The sequence below is a fragment of the Phaethon aethereus genome (genome assembly GCF_964289735.1).
Source record: "Phaethon aethereus genome assembly, chromosome: 19".
In the NCBI taxonomy this organism is placed as follows: Eukaryota; Metazoa; Chordata; class Aves; order Phaethontiformes; family Phaethontidae; genus Phaethon; species Phaethon aethereus.
This window is the reverse complement of record NC_138595.1, coordinates 11238071-11259963: the sequence shown is the minus strand read 5'-3', so window position 1 is coordinate 11259963 and position 21893 is coordinate 11238071. Positions and strand designations below refer to the sequence as shown.

At 46.8% G+C, this 21893-nt stretch overlaps 1 protein-coding gene across 1 annotated transcript in view; it reads right to left on the bottom strand.

Moving 5' to 3' along the window:
- Window positions 1–21893, bottom strand: part of GALNT17 (polypeptide N-acetylgalactosaminyltransferase 17) — a gene marked incomplete at its 3' end in the record, with an annotated part of 218366 nt that overhangs the window by 124436 nt on the left and 72037 nt on the right. The window contains exons 3-5 of the mRNA XM_082008558.1: window positions 14724–14890; window positions 5652–5826; window positions 3247–3444 (exon numbers count right to left, since the gene is read on the bottom strand). Coding sequence (XP_081864684.1) covers window positions 3247–3444; window positions 5652–5826; window positions 14724–14890 — 540 coding nt within the window. The remainder of the gene's footprint in view (window positions 1–3246; window positions 3445–5651; window positions 5827–14723; window positions 14891–21893) is intronic.

Here is a 21893-nt window from a genome sequence, read left to right as displayed (position 1 = left end):
TGCTAAGATTGAGGGTACCTTTGTGTATCAGGATTTTAAATGTTAATGGGAAAAAAATACAAAAGAAGATGTATTACAGAATCCAGGTATTACACTGGCTTCCCTCCTAAGCATTAAGAGAGGCTATTTCTTGTAGGAAAATTATTGGATAAAGCAGGAGCCTGGAGCCAGTTTGAGACTGGGCCATATTTTAGATGGGTTTCGTGCCATCAGCTCTCTTTGCCTGGATAATTATATCTTGTGAATTATCCATGAGAAAAAATTGCCTCAAAACATATTCATTCACACAGCTGTCTGTCTCCAGTCTCTGCTGCTGAGTATTTGGTAGGGGCTGACGCACCGTGGCTCACAAGCATGCTGGAGCGCCCTTCGTGGGCAGGGGAACTTCTCTTGCGGCTGCCAAAATCCCCGTGCACCCAGAGAGGAAAACCAAAAAAAGGAATAAACTGTTCTACTTCACCCCCACTCATTTATTCTAAAAAGTCTCTAAAAAATTAATGTACCTCTGTATACTATAATTTCAGAATTTCCTCTAATCCCATGCATAATTACATGGAGCAGTGCACTGGTATTCCTTTTCGTGCAAATATTGCCATAAAGTTCATTGTTTTCATAGCATTATATGACAAAAAAATAACTGTAGTCATTTATTTCTGGTCTGCATGTGGTTACACAACATAATGCAATGAGACAGTATTTTTCATTAGCTTTTTGTTGTGGACACTACCCATTCATCTTTCTCATAATCCTTCCCCCAGTGCATGTTAACAATGTTATTTTAGTAAGTTGTTTAATTATTTAACATCGCTGGGAGGCTACTGGGTTTGTTACAGAAGCCCTTTCCAGAGCACGCTTCGGAGGCAGTGTCCTTCCACCCCGGCGCCCTTTAAGCCCCGAGCCCCAATTCCCACACACTGTGGCCTCAAGCAGCAGCGTCCACATTACAGATGCCTTTAACAAAGTCAAAGCGGATGATCACAACGTCCATCCGTGCTGCTGCCAGCTGAGCGTCTCCGTAAGCCTCCTCTGATCTCTAATGCATTGGTGGTTCAACCCAGCAGCGCTCAAGAGCCGGGCAGGCGGACCCTCGGGATCACAGTGCTGCAGATGCTGTGGGGCTCACGGGACATCAGCCGCTCTAAGGTTATGTCTCTGAAAGGGGACGTAACTGGTGCAGAAAGGTTGCAGGAACCCCAGAGCAGACAGATAAACCTCTTGCACCTCCCGGCTCCTCCTAAGCGGTAACTGCTTGTAATCTGCTTAAATGCAGAAATATGATGCTCACCATCCTGTCCACATTTTAGCAACATCCACCAACCTATTACAACATTCTGCCCAACAGAAGACAACTCCCATGGCAAACCTTTCATTTCTATAGCAGTAGATCAGAAGTACATAAAACCTCCAGGCAGCACTCCTTGAAACTTAGTGGTACCTGCTGGCTCCCAGCATTGAACCGAAAAAAAAAAAAAAAGGTTGTTGGTAGTTGGAGATGTGTGCAAATGTCCAACACCAGTGTGACCGCATTTGCGCTCCTGGCTTTGGTGGCCGCCTTTCTAAACTGGTTCCTATCTGGGGAGCCTGGGGTAAAGCTACATCCTAAAAAGCCTCGGTCTTCCTTGCATTAGGCAGTGACTTCCCCACTTGGCCTCTCAACAGCCATCCACCCCTTCAGCTCCCCATAGCTCTCCTCCTCAGTTTCTCACTCTTCTTTTCCCTGTCTCCTTCCCTTCTCATCTCCCCTGCCACCAAACACCAACTTCCACAAAGCAGCCTGCCCCTCCCCATCTCTCCCTGCCACAGCTTGCCCTCCTTACCCACTCCCCTAGGCACACTGAAACTGAAATTAAAACCGTGCTCATGTAGGTCGATAAAACAGAAGCTCCTGCCATATATTTAAATGTCACATTTGGGTGGGTCCAGTTGCCTCAATGCACCTTGCCCGATGGTTCTTGAACCACAGCAAGCTCCCGGGGTCGCGTCACAGTCACAGGGGACATCCCATACGCCCAAAGCCTGACTGTTTCTCCCAGCTTCAGCAGTTTAGCCTAATAAAAGAGGTTGCTCTTCCCTGCAACACTTTGTTGACTTCTACATCCACTGGCTGAGAAAGGCTTATCCCAACAGAGACGGTCCACTTTCCTCATCCTCCAGGGGCACCAGTTTGGGAACCAGGGTCCCACCTCTGTGGGGCCTGCCAGCACCACATCGCTCACACCTCACTTGCAAACGCTTCTGAATTCCTCAGCTTCGCCTTCTGTACACCCCAGCCGTTCAGCCCCTCCTTCAACAAGCCCAGCAGCTTGCATTTGGTTAAAATAACTGTTTACTCCTCAAAGACTTGATTCCTGCCCAGAATAAGCTGTCAATTCCTCCACTGATGGCTGAACATGCTGTCTGGAACAAGACAGCCCAAAGGAATAAAAAAGGTCTCTGTGTAAATAGGAATAGACCTAATTTCAGCTTCCAGGGATTGCATCATTGACCAAAGCACAGATATTTTGGTTCAGGATCCAGATCAGGTATGGATTTGCACATATGCATCTGTTATACGCCCGAGGACAAGTCTCCATATTAACTAAGTTAGAAGCAATATAGCCTATTCACCTGGCCAGAAAACCAGTCCTGATCATAGCATCACTTCTGATATTTAGGGGCTGTCAAGGGAAAAATCACTGACTTCTGCGTACAGAGCAGCCCTAGTCTCCCTCCCCTCCTGCTTTTGTTTTATCCGAACAGGCTTGTCCCAATCCTGAAGTCTGGAGGGGCTGGGGCAACATTTCAGCTGTGTTGACCCTGTAAGCTGAAGTGTTAGGACAACCTAAGATCCATTTGACAAAGTTTGCCCTGAGAGGAGATGTACTTTTTATTCCAGAAAAAACAGTGCTGTATTTCATGAATTCACGCTCACTTCATTACACAGGAATAATCACCTCATTCCTTATGATTTGCAAAGACATAATCCTGTAATTAAGGTAAAGCGACTTTGTCATATGCAGTTAAACGTAAGACACTACAAATCTACACAGTTCCTACACTTCCCCAGTGTCTTTGTGTATTGCTACCAAGTAGCACTCCTTTCCAAGTCCCTTCACCCCAGCAAAACCCCTCCAGGCTTGTGTTACAGCCTCTCTGAGGGGGCTTGTGTTACAATACTCTATGCAACCTCTCCAACCTGGCTTCCTCACTTTGTCTTTCTGCATTTTGCCCCATTGCGCCACGCTGACGCAGAGCTCTGCGACATACCTGATGGGCAGCGAGGGGTCTCCGGCATCCCACCAGTCCTTGGGGGGGCTGATGTACATGCACCACAGCTCCCAGCTGTACCCATGGGCAGAGTTCTCGTAACGCTGCACCTCAAAATTGTCCTGCTTGATGTTGTCTATGGAGGGAAGAATGACCCTTCTCCGATTTTCCTGAATACGCGAAAGCACTGGCTCAGCCCTGAGAGATAAAAAAAAAGCGCAGGAAGAAACCATTAATTTATCTTGTAATTTGCAGATGGACACTGTAGCTTTTGTACAGCTTGTGCACTTAAATGAGGGTAAGAAAACAGGCATTCTTGTCACCATTCAGTAAACAGAAGGGAATCATGTGGACTCCTCTCTGCTCCCATTCACAAGTGGCATCATGTCTCCAGAGAGACACAGCAAAACTCAGCCTGAGGAGCCCGGGGACTGCCACGAGGCTCCGCAGAGAGTCAGCGAGTGACCCCAGACTGCAACGCACCAGCCTGTGTCTCACCCTTCCTCTCGCCCGTGCTTTTATCAGCACAGTCATCACACAGAGAGACAAAGCATTCGCGCTGCCAAGTTTAAAAGGTTATTTCCGAAAGGCTTGCCAGGCTTTGTCAGCCGGGGGAGATGCTGCAAGAGGCTTCAGCACTTCCACTTGATGGGATTTCCCACCCGGACGCGTCCCTTGCGTGGAGCTGCCATCGGAGCACAGAGGCCAAGAGAGCTCAGGTAGCTGCAGCCCTGGAGGTTTGGGGAGTTTTAGTGCTCTTCTACACCACTGGCTACACCAATTCATGGACCAGCGGAGGCTACCAGCACAAGGAAAGGACCATTTCCACAAACTACGGTGTTAACCTGTGGAAATTAATTCAAGCCTCTGAAACCGAAACTTACCTTTTCCTGCAGAGCTGGTACACCGTTTTCTCTGGTGTGACAGTTTAAAAAAGCATTAGTAAGTAATAACTCCATATTCTGAACTTTTTCATTTTCAAAATGTCCATGTTTTTGAACTGAGCTTTCCTGACGTCTTTACTAAGGTAGCAATGAAATCAGACGGTACGTTAACCAGGGGCCAGTTTTGCAGCACGGGCCGAGCGTACAGCCAGGAGTGGCTCAGAGAAGGTGCTCAATGACCACCTGGAGACTTTCTCCATAACCCAAAATTATGGACCATCAGAAGAAACAGGCTCAAGAGGGACAACAAGGAGTTAGCTCTTTCCACACTGGATAGCTAAGGTGTGGAGCACCTTTGCCCAAGGATGCTGTGAACGCTTGAAGTTTACATGGGCTCAACTGACAACAGGCAAAAACTCATGAGAAGTGCAGTGAGGGTTGTCCATCTGAAGTGTTCAGAGCAGGCAGTGCGCTGAGCCTCGCCTCTGCAGCCCCAGAGCCATTGATTGCCGTGGGCTCAGTCTGCCAACACGAGGAGCAACTTCCACCCACGGTGCCTCCCGCGACAGCAGTGGGTACGTAACACCAGAGTGAGTCAAGGCCATGCTGCAGAAAAGCTCACTCTCTACCCCTAGAAAAGCTGTTTCAAGGGCTCAGCAAATGGGAGCTTCCTCTGTATATCAATAAAATCAGGTGCGAGGACCTAGTGACTTGAAGAGAGGGACGTTTGGCTGGGAATACAGGTATCAACATAAGAAACGGCTCTTACAGATACCCTTCAGCCGCATTGTCATCGCGATGAATTCAGTAACTGCGCAGAACTCTTTGTTTGCAGCTGCTAAAGCATTTTTCTTGTGGATGTTACTCTCAGTTCCAATTACTTGCAGGTTAGCTGCTTCTACCTCTACTTTTCTAAACATGGCCCATTTTCTTTTTACACTTGGTTAGAGAGAAAAAAAAAACCAAAACAACCAACCCACTCTCAGGCTCCTCTCATGATTTAGACTCAAACTTAAGTCACTTGAACTCAAACGTTTTGAATCTCTGAAAAAATCCTTATGAAACACCTTTTTCTACCTCTGCACTTATTCCTAGCTGCAGAAGAAACAAATCAATCTAAAACATCTAAGCCTTCCCCAGTGGGATCCAGCTGCAAAGGGCAAGGAAGCAGGAAACACTTGCTCTTTCAATCCCTTGCTGCCTGAGCTTTTTTAAACTTACAGAAATTATTTAGGGCTAAGGGAATGGGAAATCAATCTGTAGAATATAAATGGAGGATAAGGGGAGGTGCATGCATAAAAGCAGGGCATAGAAAATGATTGCAGAAAACAAGGGCAAGGAGAGATTTTCCTTGTATCCCTCCATCCTATCTCAACAGCAGCCATTCAGTACAGAAGGAAGACAAGATTAGTAAGCCAGTGGATTTGTCCGCAAACACATCCTTACAAAACAATGGACTGTCCCTTGTTTAATGCATCGTACACAGACACTCTAACTCAGACCCTGAGGTTGAGCACCTACCAGCCTGCGGTGAACTCCACATGGGCATCAAAAAATCCAGTGATCTGGCCAGTGGCAGCTTTCCAGCCTTCAATACGAGCTCGGATAAGGCCTTCCCTCTTCTGGTTGCGCACCACCTTCACGAGCCCTGGGTATCGTTTATTGACGTATTCTTCTAGCGGTGCCTTCAGTTCCTCTAGAGAAGAAATGCCAGAGAATGCATTGAAAAGGTGCAAGAGTTTTCACCTAAAATAAACCCACTTTATTGATGGATATGAGCATAACTTACTGGAGCCATGCATCTCTGAACACCACTGGGAGGGATATAATCATTTACAGTCAATCAATGCCAATTTGCAAAAGACCGCCTGATGGTGTACTGACCACAACCCTTACAAAAGAAATTCAAGGTTGCCAAAAATATTGATGTTGGACCACTAAGGAACCCAAATACCATCTTTAGAGATAAAGGGCAGCAAGAAGCCAGTTAGATTGCCTTGCAACACCTGCTATCACCCCACTGGGAGATGAGAAAAGAAAGAAGTCACCCATGCATACCAAACACTAGTGGCTCTGAATTTGTGATGGAGATTTTAGCTGAATGGATTGCTAGAAATGCTGCAAAACCCATCTGAAGTAACTTAAACTGCATGGAACTGTGTATGAGCTTTACCATGCTTTTCATTCAGCCTCACTACTACAGTCTTGGCATTTGCTCTAACTTTTCCAAGCTTTGCCACTAGAAAACTTGAAATTCCCCCTGCTTTTATGATAGGATGAAAGAGATTTTTGTCTTCAGTCAGAAGGTGCTCATATCACGTATCTTCTGTTCACTGGAAACTGTAGATCATTTGAATATGTTGTCTAAGCCTGTATATGTGCTACGGCTGAGAACACAATGGATATCTCAGCCTGCAGCCACTACCAACATTAAACTTTTTGATAGTTCTAAGTATTGAGTGTAAAAGACACACAGGACTTTGCACGTGGAAGCACATGAAAGGTTACAGTAAGGGCTAAGTACTAGTATGTTTTTTCAACTATTTGGGAAAGTGCTAGCACTCTGCCAGAAACCTTGGTCCTTCTACTCCCTGGCGTATCAGTTAAACACATGAAGATCTACCGGTGAGAAGCACTCTGTAAAAACTAAGCAATGCCACTGTGTACCAACACAGAGCGTAAACACCACGGAAGCAGTTCCTGAGAACGTCTTTCATCCCTATGGGGGCTGCAGGATGTCATAAAATTAAGATATGGTCCGTGACCCCAAATTATAGTCTACTACCGCTCACACATACTCCTCCAGAAAAAAAAAGAAAACAAAAGGTCGCCGTTAGCATAAGGCACAGAGTAAAATACTTGTGGCATATGAGCACACATGGGTTCCTACACGAAGGAAACATGGTAATGGAGAGCAAAAGAGCAAACAGCAAGTCCCATCTGTGGGGTTTAGCCCAAGAAATTATCAAAGGAAAAGGGACTATCTGTTCCCTTCCCTTCCACGCCTTCTTCCAAGCACATAAAACGTGCTTTCTTCAGACTGCTTTTCTGGGATGGCTCCCCTCACGTATCAATTTCCCAAAAGTCTCATTTCTCTTTTATGCTGAAATGGGAATAAAAAGAATAAAGCAAATGAGCCCCTTACTCAATTCAAAGCATCTGCATCACATACATACATAACTCAGCAACTTCCATTTCATGCTGAGCCACTCAGAGAAAAAACAGTATTTTATGGAGACAACAACTCTTCCGAATGTGTTTAAGGAGACAGATGCAGATTTTTTGACAGATGAAACCCCACAAACGTAACACTGGCATCTCACATGCTTTTGTCAGAAGGTAAGCCATTAATGCTGCAGACCCTAGACTGAACGATTAAAACAACTTTCAAATTGGAGTTTCAATCTCAGCTGAAGGAAAACCAGAAAAATCTTCACAGGAATTGTTTGAGCAGCCTGAAGGAGAACACAGCCTAGCGAAACAGGATTGTTTTGAATTGTAATGAATTGTAATGTCATGTCTCAAAGGCAGTGAAGGGTGAAGCCTGAGAGATTCCCACGCCCACCACACTGCGTAACAGGCAGCTCGTCAGAAACTCCCTGGGGAGCCACAGCCACGTCCTCCGCCTTTCTGAAAGGATGCTGGCTGCCAGGAGGTGAAGAACTGATCTGCTGAGAGCACCAAGGCCAGTACAGCACACTCGTGCACCTGCGAAACGGCACAAGGTGACCATGGAGAGCCAGTGGAGAAGATGCTTATGATTAGCATCATTCTAACCCACCACCCCATTCATTAGCAGAGGCCAGAGTGCCCCTCTCCTGCCCGCAACGCATGCTACAAGCGTCCCTAATGAGCCGCTACCCCAGCGGAGAAACACTCGAGAGACGAAAGCATTAACCAGACATGGGAAATGCGGTTCCAGACCCTCCCTCTGCTGAGGGCTTCCTGCACAACCTTGCGCAGATTTCCACATCCATGCTGGCCTTCACTGGGCTCTCGTGCTTCTGAGCTGGTCTGCAGCTCTGCAGGAGGAGGGCATGGTGCACAGCGGCTGCTGAGCGCTATTTTGGCATTACGAGATACAATACGTGGCACTCAGCTGGGCATCCAGCCAGCAGGCACAGGGACGGGGTGAGCTTTGCATTTCCTTTCTCAGCACATCCGTAAGCACAGGTGTGGAAAATATAGCATTAGGTAACAAAAGTGAAATGCCAGTCTCCAGGAATGGTCTGCAAAACACCCGTTCAAGTATCACATGAGCCTTGGCCCAGGTCTCCCCTCGCCAATGAGCAGGACTGACATGGCCGTGTCGAAAAGCATCAGTGGAAACCCCACCGCCGGCACGGCTGCACCATCAGAACTGCCCCGGTCCCCTGGATGCTGATCATGAAGGACCAGACGTGCTCAGCTCCCTCCACATGAACTCCAGTGGGCTGGAAATCTTAACTCACTCACAAATCTAATCTTAATCCGAGTCATCTGAAGTCATTCCTGATTTTACCCTGTGTCTTCCTTCACTCAGCAGTCGCTTCATCAAGTGCCATTAGTGTAACAGCAAAACAACTTGCGGTGGCTCTGACGTGCGCTGTCAGAACGCGTGGCTCCAGCCTGAGGATATGGAGAGCTGTTGCATTAAGTTCAGTAGCAGCAAAGCTTTTTGTCTGTCATATCAACTTAAGAAACGTTTCATCCCCAGCTGTTGCATCTTTGCAGCACGTCCCAGAGCTGCAATAGGAAGGCTGGGAGGTCTGAAGTAGCATGCCAGGAACTAAATGACTTGCACTTACGGGTAACAGCAGATACCCTCACTTAGGGGAGGGCTTTCACACAGACTGGCAACCTGGCCTTTGGATCTGCTGCGCCCAGGGCTTCCCGCAAACTGCAGCGGGGGAGAAAGCACCTCGCAGTTCCGATAACTTGCTGCCATTCTCCTCGCCTCTGCCTTGCGCAGGGTCATAGCGGTGCTTTCGCCCCTTCAGCTCATTGCTGAAAATGAGAATATCCACTAGATACTGATCCGACGACAATTTTAGCATGATAATCAGTCCAGTGTTCATAAACTGAAACTCTAATGAAAAGTAATGACAAAGGAAGTCAGGAGCCAAGAGGGGAGCAGAGAAGTGGCTCCCCAGCTCACCTTCATCCTTCCTAATCAAAGGACCACATATTTAGGCCACACGCTTGTGAGGTATCTGCGTAGGTGGATCTACATGGGCTACACAACCACTAATTTGAGCCAAACGAAGCACTGCAATGGAATTTAGAGACTCCTTTCTCTTCTGTATCCTATGGCACTCTCCCCTCCACATGCATCCTTTGGGGAAGCCTATCTAGACCATCCTTCACAGCACACCCACACCATTCCTAAGTCACGTTTATTACGGATGCAATCAACATTTGCACACAGAGCTATTTGTGAGTATTTGGTCTTTGCCACTCGCACGATCTGCTTCCAGGGAAGATTTGCAGCGAGAAACCCTACTGAAAATGCCAGTAGGTTCAATTTCAATCCTGCCTTTTGTTCTTCAGCTGTCCATACTGATCTTCGCTGAAGAGCAAGTCCAAGGAACTAGAATCCAAATAGACCTGTTGCTCTATTAAAAACCCCATCTTCCAGCTGCAATGACTTATGCTATCTGTTGCAAAGTATTTTGTCACCTACGTGAGCTCTCTGGGAAACAGGCCTGCCAGAGAAACTGAATCACCTGATGCCACTAAAAGTAATCATGTCACAGACATTAGCCCAGAAGCAACCACAGGAACATCCACTGCTCAGTGTTCCACACTGCACATCCTACCCAAATCTCCCCAAATCCTGCTGAAGTCCCCCGAACTAAAGGTGGGAACTGGCTGGTGCCACACAAAGAAAGGAGCAAAGACCAACGTCACCAGAGGAGCTCAGGGAACTACCAACAGCAGAAAATCTCTTCTACAACAATGCCCAGGTGGTCCTAGGGAGTAGACCGCACCTCCGCTACACCCCTAAAGAAAACATAGTTGTGTTTGCCAGGCTGAGCTGGGTGGGAAAAGTCTACAGAGCCCAAGGCTGTTATCAGAAATACTGAAAGCTGGAGGACACAGGAGTTGGGGCTGGGAGTGCTCCAGTGCCATGGGGGCCACAAGCACTCCCTTGTCCCACGCTCTCATCTCCCTGAAATACCAAAGCCATCATGGGCTGGATTTCTGCAGGACTAACAAAAGAAACTCCCTCAACAGGCAATATACAAATATGAGAATTTTTGCAGCAGGACTCAGAGCCAGGTGAGTCTCCGAAGCTTTTGATGTTTGACTGCAAATATTGAAGAGGAAACTGTGAAAAAGCGAGTAGGAGCGTGAATCAATTCTCATGCAGGGTTATGGGCAAAGCTGGTCCCACCAGGTGCATTTGGCTGCAAGTCTCTGGCTCATTTGGTTCACCAAAAGCCAGAGAGAAACCCAGGTTTGGGTTTCTCCATGCCTTGGCAGGGCCTGAAAGCCTCGGACCTGCACACCAGTGGGGCAGCACCAGGTCAGCTGCAATTAAGCAACCCATTTTTAGTTTGAGCAACTGGAATAATTAGGCACTTGGATTGGACCAGCGCCTAGGAAAAGCCAAGATATGACTCAGCTTCTTGCAACTCTGTTAAAACCTTCCTCTAAACACAAACACACATGGAACGCAGGCGAGCCAGCTCCCAGGAGAGCGTGCAGGAACCGCTGTTGTTGCTGTTGAAATGAGCTGCAAAACAAGAAAGCGGTGTTATCAAGTCACAGCTCATACGTTACACCGGGGTAAATTACCACCCATAGCATGTCTCCCTGAGTGTAGCCAGCTCCTTTAAGCAGCCTTTTATCCAAAGGTTTTCTTTTATACTGAGACGTTTGCTTTTCAAAGAGATATTATCCCAGATTAAAAACGCTAAAAGACAGCAAAAAAAAAGCAGGTGATGATTAAACAACAGACTCAGACAAAGTGTGCAGCTGCAAGATAACGCAACATCTCAGGGGCACGTCACTGTATCCCTCCAACAACCTCGGAAACACGTTATCACTCAGAAACACAACCTGCGGACTGGCCTTGTAATTACACCTCTGCAACAAATGCAAACAAAAGCAGCCACCAAAAAAGTCTTTACCAAGTATAATGTACAGCTCCAAGGAGAAAGGAGTTCAAACTACAACTCCCCAGGCTTTTTCCTTCAAGGAGGGATTTCCATCCCACCCCCACCCCCATTACAATATATTGGTATTTTATCTATTTACAGTTCAGATACAAAGAATCAGAATGACCATGTTTATTAACTTCTAATCTCTCATTCCATACTTTTATGTTGTGCAGTGGTGTTGTACAGACTGCGTTACAACAAAGATAAGAGCAAGAAGTGTCTAATGAGTCTTCAGAAGAAGTTTGTTCCAGCCTGAAAACTACAAAACACCAAAAGGCTTTCATCACATCCGTGTAACCAGTAGGTGGTCTACCTGAAGGGCACGTAACAGCCAGGGGTGCCCAGGGTATGCGGTTCTTACCTCCAGCCCTGGGATTAATTTTAAAACTTGAAGTTGACTTGGAAATCCCAGGGGCCTTTTAATATTTGGTTTGGGAACACGCTTTGTTCTTCAATTACCCATACAAGCTGTATTTCCTCTTCACGTCTGTGTAAAGTGCTGACAAAACCTACTCAGAAACGCCCCCGCGTGCAGCCCCAGGCCACCGGCTTTCAGGAGCCTTTAGCAACTTTCCCAGAAGCTGCTTCTGGTAACACACCAGGGTACTGCGCAGCTACTGGTTTGAAGCCACTAAGGTCAACCTTCTTTCAGATGTATAAAACCAAGCCCAAAGGCTTTGCTCAGGCTACAGCGACAAGCCACACGCCCATAGAAATTGTCCCTCAAACACACATGGCTGCTCACAGAGGGTAAAGCAATTCCTTCTCTTGTTCAATCACAGCCACCAAAGTCACACCCATGCAACCCCATCCTCTGCTCGATGCCAGCACTTGATCCTCCAGGATTCATCTCTAAATCTTACAGCTCATGAGAAACTATTTTCCTGCAATTATTTTCCAGTAGAAGCCAAATCCATATATTGCAATGCCTTTGTAATATCCACAGCATCAACTGTATGATGTTGCTATTGCCACTCACAATTATTTCCTACCATTAGTGGGAACTATGCGAGAACGTTATTGCCATTAATAATTCTTTGCTGTCATTGAAGCTTCTTGACAATGACGAGTGAATTTGTCATTCAATGCAGACAGTGAATGCATGGGACCCAGAGATACGTTCTGGTTTGTATCATTTCTTTTACATGAGAAAACTAGATTATTACACGCTTGGGAGGAGCTCTCTATAAACATCTGCCAAGTTACCTCATTATCTTCCTTCAAATCCATCCTTAAAAATCTCATTTGTCATGATGCCTACAAAGACTCAACAGCACAGTACTGACATTACTAACTAACCCTATCGCCTAATAGCATTGCCTCCTTCCCTACACCCAACTCTCCTTGTACGCTTCCATTGCAAGGTTTTTGAGGAGAGACCCACCCTGGTGTTGTACAACACTGACCCATCGCTAGGGACCCTGGATGTTACCCATTCCCAGCGCGTCCTGTTGGTGGGATGCAGAGTGCACGTTGCCTAGGTGTGTGAGGAGGTCGGGATTTTCCCACCTCCTGCACATGACGTATGAATTTGTCCCTCGATTTAGGTGATCTACCTGCATCTGCCTCCCGGAATAGGTGGGTGCCACAAGGTACTCCAACACAACCTAGGCAGCTTGGTCAGCCTGCAAAAACAGGCACAAAGAGGAAATCCCAGACCTGGAAATGCTTGAGCACACTACAAGCTTGGCCACCCGTCTCACTGCTCTGTCAACACCCTGCCACCATCCAGTCCCACCACCAGACCCCACCAGCAGTGGCCCAGCCCTCACAGCAAATAGCCAGGGAAGACAGTGCCTTGCAATCTCAGCGATGGATAAGGGATCTCATTCTGCATCCTCGCTGCCAGCTGCAGTCTCAGTTCACTGTGGCAGGGGTGATGCTTTTTGAAAGAATTCATTTCGTTGTCCTCTGCCTTTCAGTAGTGTCTCCAGAGTACTTAACTCAGTATTAGCCTTGGTGCTACACACCAAATGATGAGTGGAGGCTGTTTAGAAACATATTTCTTCATCTGTGGCAATGGATAGAGAAGCTCCATAATTATTGCCAATGGGTTCTCGTCTGAAAAATGTTCTTCTCTTCACCCCATTGATATGGTAAAATTTGGAGAAGCAGCATCTCATTTTGGTATTTCAAACCCTCTAAGTACTGGGCAATGCTACATACTGCAGCGACAGATCACCTGCACTTTCTCTTCAGCGAAACAGTTCCAGCTCTGAAATTCCAGGGCTTCACTGGTGCACATCATCCCAGCTTTTGCACTAGAGCTGCTGTGATTTCCATCAGCTGAGGAGCTGCCCTCCTCTTTCTTTTACTGGCAATTATAATTCATCAGCTTTCTGTGGTGCTCATTACTGTGGTATTTGAGTGTCTATTTTTACAGGACTGAGTAGCTTGCTGTACACCATCTCATCTCATTGTAGACAGACAAGCAACCTCTCAGGCTCCCCCTCCAGAAATGAGCTCTCCACATCCTGCACCCTCCCTGTTCTTCCCTTTTGATCACAGCATCCACAGCACATGTTTATTATTTTTTAAAATAATATTAAAAGCATGTAGTACAAATAAAGAAGGCAGTAATCAAAGTAACTTAACCATTTGCTGTTCTTCATGAAGATTTTAACTATCATAATGACATTATCCAACTGTATATTGGGAAAAACAAATCTTGGAAGAATCAGAGTCTGAAAATGCTTCCACATGAAACTGCCTCCTGCAGCTTTGTGTTATTAAAAGCCAGAAGAGAAGGTACTGCCACAGTGACCGAGAGCAGGTTGAACCAAACACCACGCGTGTGTAATGTGGAAAACCTAACACCCCCCTCCACATTTTGCCATGGCCTGACTTGAGCAGGTTGGATGCGTTTATTTTCTCTTCTTCCTCTTTACTTATCCTTCTTATACCAAAAACATAATATAAGAGGAAGGAGGGCCTCTGCAGGGTCCCAGTCATTTATAAAACCTGGGACGTTATTTTACAGATAGGGAAACTGAGGCGCACACAGAGAAAACCTCTTGTTTAACACCACTGCAAGGGGCCAAAGCAGAACAGCTCACTAGGTTCCAGGGTCTCGTCCCTCAACTCCATGGTAAATATTCGGAGGCGCTTCTCAAAGTGTTATCATTAGAAATAAGGATACACCTGAGAACGGAACTTCTGGGTGCTACCAAGAAAGGGAAGATGGCTTTCTGGTTTCCTTTAGCCTTCCAGCTTTCAGCTACACTTTCAATCAATAATTATCTCAGTTTTTAACTTTGGTTTGATGCTGTTCTTTTTTTGCTACAGAAGCGGGAGAAAACTGGTGTGCCAGCCAGCACACCTGCCACCTCATACTGTGTGCCCCCCAGCACCGTCACCGCTCCCAAAGAAGCACAATTCTTTCATGAGATTTTAAGAAATTAAACACCCCCGTGGTGTTTTGGAGATCCAAGAACCCAGCGCTGCTAACCTTCATCACTGTTGTCGTCCACAAGGATAATCTCCTTCAGGAGGTGAGCTGGCGTATGATTAACAGCGCTGTGCACCGATCGCAGGATAACCGACAGCGCTTCGTTCACGAAGATGAAGATGATGGAGATCTGGGGTAGGTCCTTGCCGTATTTCAGCTCTTTGCACCTGTAGCACAAGGGGCAGAGAGAGAGGTGAGGTTAGCAGAGTGTGCAGCGCAGCACTGTGAGTCGGGCACACATTTAATACACAGCACAAGACCATGGTTGACAGCCCACAGCTTTGCACACACGCGTTATAGCTGCCCGTGCCTAATTTCAGCTTTTTTTTTTTGCTGAAAAACAACTGCTGTGTAGGAAGAGATAGCAGTGACAGGGAGTATCCTCCGGGCTCAGAGAGCACCAAGGGTAGGGTGCAAATCCAGAGTTCGCTTAACTGAGGTTGTGTTTGTGTGTCTGCGTACGAATGCGTACGCATGTCTGTGGGCATGTAACAAAAAGCAGCCTCCAGAACTGAGAAAATGGCTTTACCATTTAAGTGAAACTCCACTGTTTCTGTTTTAAGATTAATAAGTGCTCAGAAACGAGCTTTGTTCTTAAATGGCACTTGTGAATTTTTTTCCCGTTTGCTTTGGAATGAAATGAATACAAAATGACCCTTGGTTAAATAGTCTTCATAAATGTTTTAGCTCTCTTTGCAAATGCTTCTGAACACGTTCCTGGCTCTGAAGTACCCCAGCACAGCATTGCCATGAACAGGTGTCCTTGTACTTCACAGCCAGGATAGGTTACAAACAAAACCTTGTGATCATCTCTCTGGGTTTCAGGAGTAATTGCTTAACTCCAGCTGGTTTTGTGGCTGGGTATGTGCTTAGACACATTTCTGCATATCAGAGCGGGACAGAAGTGGAAGGAGCTCCCAGGTCACCTACAAGTCAGCATCTCCCTGGCAAGCAACAGGTTCACGTTACATCGACACACCAGACCTTGAGACCAAGGACACCCATGGAGCAGAACTAGGGTAGCTCTAAGTGGAAGAGGTCTTCCAGGTAACCCACAGCTCTCTGAGGAGCACACATAGTTCCCAAAGAGGTACAGATGTTGTTTCAATGCCACACTTTATCCTAACCAGAAATCTTAATAAAGTACTCACAGAAAGCAAACAGGCGATCTTTAACTACTTCAAAGAATTTAATCAAACCCTCCAGCTTTCCCTACAATATGTGTGAGGGAAGAAGATGACGACGAGCCTCTCGCTCCCCCTCCGCATTCATGACAGATTAGACATGCAACATTAGCAGCGTTCACAGAATTACAATGAGCGTTTACCAAGTAAATCCTGCCCAGACAAGCAAAGAAAGACCGAATGCAGGAATGACATCCCAGCGTCACTTCAAGCTCATTGACTGCCCAACAATAACTCTGTATTTAATTCTACTGGGTGTTTCTTAGGCAACGGCAGGCATTCTTCAGACTCCAAAATGAGAGTTGGGAGACAAAGATTTTCACAGAAACAGTTCTTTATGAATCTTCTTTAGTTAAACAAGTATGCTGGATAAAAACGAAGTTGTATTCCTAGATTTAACTATTGCCTATCCTAAAGCAAGCCAAGCTCCCTACGGAAGGGAGCATACCGAATGCTGAAAAGGATCTTCCAAAGGGAAGATCTCCCTTTAAGATGAATGAACAGTTGTGATGGGGTGAAGTGACAATTGACCTGAAATCCTGCCACGAAAGTCAAACTAAACTGACTCCGAGATTAAAAACCTGCTTTTGATATATGTCAATACCTGCTAAGCTGAAGAGAAGGTGGTCATAGGAGCAAGAGTATTTCCTTTTAATCATTGCACACCTCCGGGCAGCCTTCCCCCAGGGCGCGCTGCAGGGGGATAAAGAGCTCAGTTTGAGATCAAAGAGGTTTGGACGAAAATCCAAACTGAGCCCTCTGAGGTTCATCTCCTGCTCATTCGCATTCACCCTGCACCACTTTTATCACGGTTCTCCTTCCCTGTTGCTGAGGACAGGCAAACAAAGATACTAGGAGAAGAGATAAGTCTGGGGAAGGAGTGAGCACGCCAAATACCCACATTGTTCCTATGCACAAAGCTCCAATTCTCCAAAGGCAGACGGAGCAGGGGTGGGGAGGCAAAGGCTTTGCATAAACACCACGCTCAGTGGCTTTCGTTGCAACCACAGGAGCAGGGAAGGCAGTAATTTAAAACCAAATTGACCTCAAGTTTGTCCGTCTTCCTCACCCGGGCTCCTTTCTGTTGCTGGCGCAACCAGCAGCTGGGTTGAGCGATACTCCCTGCCCGCAGCCACGCGCTGCCAGGCTTCAGCCCTCCGGGCTCCACCGCAGAGGCTGGTGATCCACACGCTGACGTGCATCCGCAAATACTCAAGCACGCGTGCAGGAAAACACCCGGTGCTTCCAGGCCAGGGAGGGGAAAAGGGAAAGAGACATAAATACTTGAGCTCAAACGTAATTAGAAGGGCCAGTGCAGAACTTGTTAGAAATAGCGGGAATAATGAGTATGCGAGGTGGGAAGTGGTGGTGTTTTGGTTGTTTGGTGGTTTGGTTTTTTTCTTCTAAGCATTTTAAACAGAAAAGGGACTGATCTGGACTCTGTGGTTCGGCCTTACCATTCAGACCATTTACATGCCGTGGCGCAGAGGTTTGACTGTTTTACTCCTAGACACACTTCAGACAGCAGTTTGGGGAGGATTTACCATCTCACAGGGGGTCAGCCGGTCGGGCTGCCCATGGCTCCAGCTTACGGAGCTTCAGCCTCCACCTCCACCCTGCCGGTACCCCAAAGCACAACACCTTTTCACCCCGGAGGGCTATGTTTTCTGCTTAAGGTGGGAAGACACATGACGTGAAATTCCTTCAGCGTTTCAAGCACAACCCAGAGGAACGGCACAGAACGCCGGCGCCAACCCCGGGTCCCAGCGGGAGCAATGACGAGGGGCTCGGGGACAAGGCCCAAGCAATGCGCGGGCTATCAGACCCCACCCGAGACACACCTTCCCCCTCCGCCCCCCGTTATTGCCCTCAGGCGAGAAAGCGTTTGGCTGCTTGCCAGACAGTACCCTCAAAATTCAGATCCCAGGCCAAATTACTTCTAAATTCAGGATTCGAGTCTCACTAATTAGCCAAAAGGGGACGCGCACGGCCAGAACTGGATTCTGGCACAGCTGTAGTCCTCAGCTCAGACCGTGGGCTGGTCTCTTCGGGGATTAGCAATTAATGAGATAAATGTGATACTCGAGATGGTTCTCAGGGGAGCGCAAGGCTAAGCGGCACATGGGAGACAAGAAGCTCTAAGAATAAACCTGTTGTGCTGAGATTTTTGCCAAGCTTTTCTAGAACCAGAATTAACACTAAAACAAATCCATTTCTTATGTAGGCTGGAAACCCTTTGCAGCTCCTCACGTCTTCTAGGAGTAGAATCTCGGGTTTTGTTTCTAACACTCAGCTCACAAGCAACTCTCGGTCCAGTACGCTGGATTTCCACTGCATACACATAAAAACTTTTACATTTAAATGAAATATGATGGCGAGACCACCACAATACTTTCCTGTCGGCGTCAGCTATTCGTTACCCTCAGGGTTAAAGACCAGCACCTCATTTTAAATTTATATTTGCCCACTTTCAGTTTTCCATCATTGCCAAAAGACATTCCATTGTCTCAGAAACTTCCCCCCCCGCCATGTATCAGGTGCTCACCAGCCGAGCACGCGTCTGCCCGCGGACCCCAGGCAGAGCCGCACGCCAGAGGCGCTGTGCCAGTGTACAGAAGGGCGATGCCCGGCCGCCTACATCCGAAAACACTTCCGATCGGAGCAAAGTGAAGTAGGCTGCAGCTGATCCCTCGCGATCCCCTCTCTGCTGGGTGAGAAACATTCGACCGGTGCGGCACGCAACACTGCGTATACTTGCAGCACCCGTAAACCAATTAGCGCAGGTTACACAGTGACATCGTCCCCACTAAATCCCACTCTCTTCAGTTAAACGTGCACCTGCTTTCAGGATTTATATCAAAATACCATGAATCAACAGCAAAAAGAAAGAGATCCCTTACAGTTTTGTCCCTCATTTAGATCAATGGGATATCAAAGTAAGAGGCATTTTATGTCCCATTAAATCATGCTTGACTACGTCCCATTAAATCACGCTCCCACAACTTCCCAGGTTTTGAGAGGCTGGGGAAAACCTCCTAACGTACGGCACTGGGTTTAATTTAAGGACCTTGCTGAGCTCTCATTGAGAAGTGTCACTTGTCATTAAACAGGGGAGAGAGAGGGTTTACTCCGTCCTTGGCCCAAGGCTCAGACACATCTTCCTTCACTTCAGAAACAGACCGACGGACCGACCACAGACACCAGACCAAGCATAAACCTTTGCCCGGCACATCCACGGACCCTCTCCCAGCGCCCTCCCCGCCCGCCCCGCAGGGAACCAGGGAGGCAGATGGGTGCGCAGAGCACAGCACTACCGGACTGAGGACACTGTCACCTTTCTCGGGTCCGAAATCTTTATATGAAGCCCAAGTTTGCAATCGGGAGAAGGTGCAAGGAAACACATGAAATAAAATATATTTACAGAGGACATTCTTTACTGTGAATTCTTTGCAGTTACTACTTTATGTAAGAAGCCATTCAGAAACAAATGAAGGATGAGAAGGGGAGATGGGGGAAGAGGAAACATGGCTAAGCTGATGCTGAACAGCTTGGCATACATCAGGCCGTATTAATCAAGTCAGCCAATTTCAAAACAAACAAAAAAAAAATCAAGTTTTTCTACTATGTATGTTTGTCTCCTGCAGGAGTCTGCCTTTGAATCCTGCGATCATTTTTTTTATGCTCACCACACAGCTGTAAATCTACTATTCAGTGCAGTAACTGAGATTAGGATGTTTATTGGCTGTCTCGGTAACAGAAAAAGGATAGCATATCATTTACTGCTTCCTGATCCCACAGCAGAAAAATAACCTGGAATCACACCAAGGACTCGTGGAGCACAAAGAGGCCACAAAATGGCAAGTAACATTTAAAAAACACTTATTCCTGCTCAGTGATCTAACATGATCCACTCTATTACTCAATTAATACATATCAACTGTCTTCTGGGGTGCAAAGCTGTTTCCATCAACCACCTAGAATCACACTGTCTAGTATCAGGCAACTGAGAGCCAAACTCAGATGGTTTCTATACTTTCACTACCCCAACACAAACCATTTATCAGCACTAATGAGTGCAGCTTATGAACAACCTGGAAAACAGGCACCCACTTGTCTGATCCTTCAGCTCCAGATCAAACCATGCCGGCACAGAGCTGACGGTGGACTTTTATGCCGATGGTGTGACTTGATGAGACTGTGCATGGTGCATTTTCTCCTGCGGGTGACAGGTGCCATCAGGTAGCACCTTTCACAAAAACACAATTTAATGAAAAAGACAGTAATGTATTATATTCTTTCAAAGTCCATAACCAAGGACAACAGGAGCATTACCTCACACTCTGGAAAAAACGAGCAAGAGCATTCCGTTATGAGTCCAGAGAGGAGCTGGACAGAGAGCCCTGCAGCTTTGCTTTCCTCCCAGGGTATCTTCCTCCCCACATCACAAAGCAGAAATACCACTAATACTGAGAGATCCAGTACCCACTAATCCCAGATGCTGCACCAAAGATGATATTCATCACTGACTCTAGAAATCATCTTCCCTTCTATGATATGCCTCACTCAAGCCACCCAATCCTGACAGCACACGCATCTATTTTGCACAGAATCTCAAATCTTCAAGACCATCAGCTTTCTCCTAATTTGTGCTGTTTGTACTGTCTCCTTCCCCCCAATTCCCACATAAATATGCCTACCAAAGCTTAAAGTGGAGATTAAATACTATTAAGGAGAAAGTATAGCTGTCCTTATTTCCAGTGAGGAAGCAGAACTCCATAAATTTGAAAAGACTGCTTTGGTCAGATGTGCCCTGGTTTTCAAATATATCCAATGTTTTAAAGGATCTTGGATCTAGCTAAAGAACAGGCTTCAACAGGCTGCCTGAAAATGATCAATCAGTAACCTGATTTTCCTAATGATGTATTTCTAATAAAACATCCCTAATGCCTGTAGAGCACCATGGATTATCCAGCCTGGAGCCCTCTGGAGCCATCCCTCCAGCTGAGAGATGGGGGTGCAACAAGATGCAGAGGTTGTCTGTCAAGATCCAGAGAGAGTCGAATGGAGAGGAGTATCAGGTGGTAAAGAGATATTAGAAAAACACCGCTGAAGGAAAAGTATCTGCTGCTACAGACTCAGAACACTGATGATCAGTGACAACAGTTTTGCCAAGAGCTCTCTTCCTCCGGACTGGTGCCACCGCAGCACTACCCAAGGCACAGTCTGGAGCACAAGCAGAGGTTCTGCTTGCAGATTTAGCCATTCACCCCTCAGTCTGCAAATGAATGCCCCAAAGCTGATCTCCACCACAGCCCCCAGCACAAATCCTTCTTGCAAAGTCTACTTCCAACTCTACACTCAACTCGGTTCCTTACTGGCTGGGATGCCAACGCAACGGTGAGTGAAGCCAAACAGAGAGTTCAAGAAATCTCAATGAAAAACAAAGTCTTCTCATAAAAGGAAGCACTCAAACATGCCCTACAGCACAAGGGAAGAAACAATGTGAGGGTCCTGGGCAAGATGACAGCACCTAAGCCAGAGAGCAGAAGCCAAATCAGAGCCTGTGGAGAGTACAACCATCCTCCTGCAAGCTGCATTTTTATTTTTAAACATGCATTGAACCAGTAACTGAAGAACAACAAAGATTGAGTGGAAGCTGAAGGCTGTGCAGTTATTATCGGGGGGGGGGGTCTTACAATATAATAAGAGGAAGAATACGCCTTCGCCAGCCCCCCATCGCTTGCCTGCCCTTGGTTTAAAGCCCTTCCCAGGTAAGCTGTAGCTGAGGTCCCCAATCTGACACAAACCTGTGAGCCTGTCTGACAGGGATGCGATGCTCTGGTAGGAGCAAACTGGGCATCGTGGCACCCATCATCAAGGCAGGTCAGCCACTCGCCTTGGCAGTGAAACCTTCCTCAGTCCACAGCAAGGAGATGTCCCGAGGGGCTCCTCAGAAACCACTGCCAGCTGAAAAAGCAGATCCCAT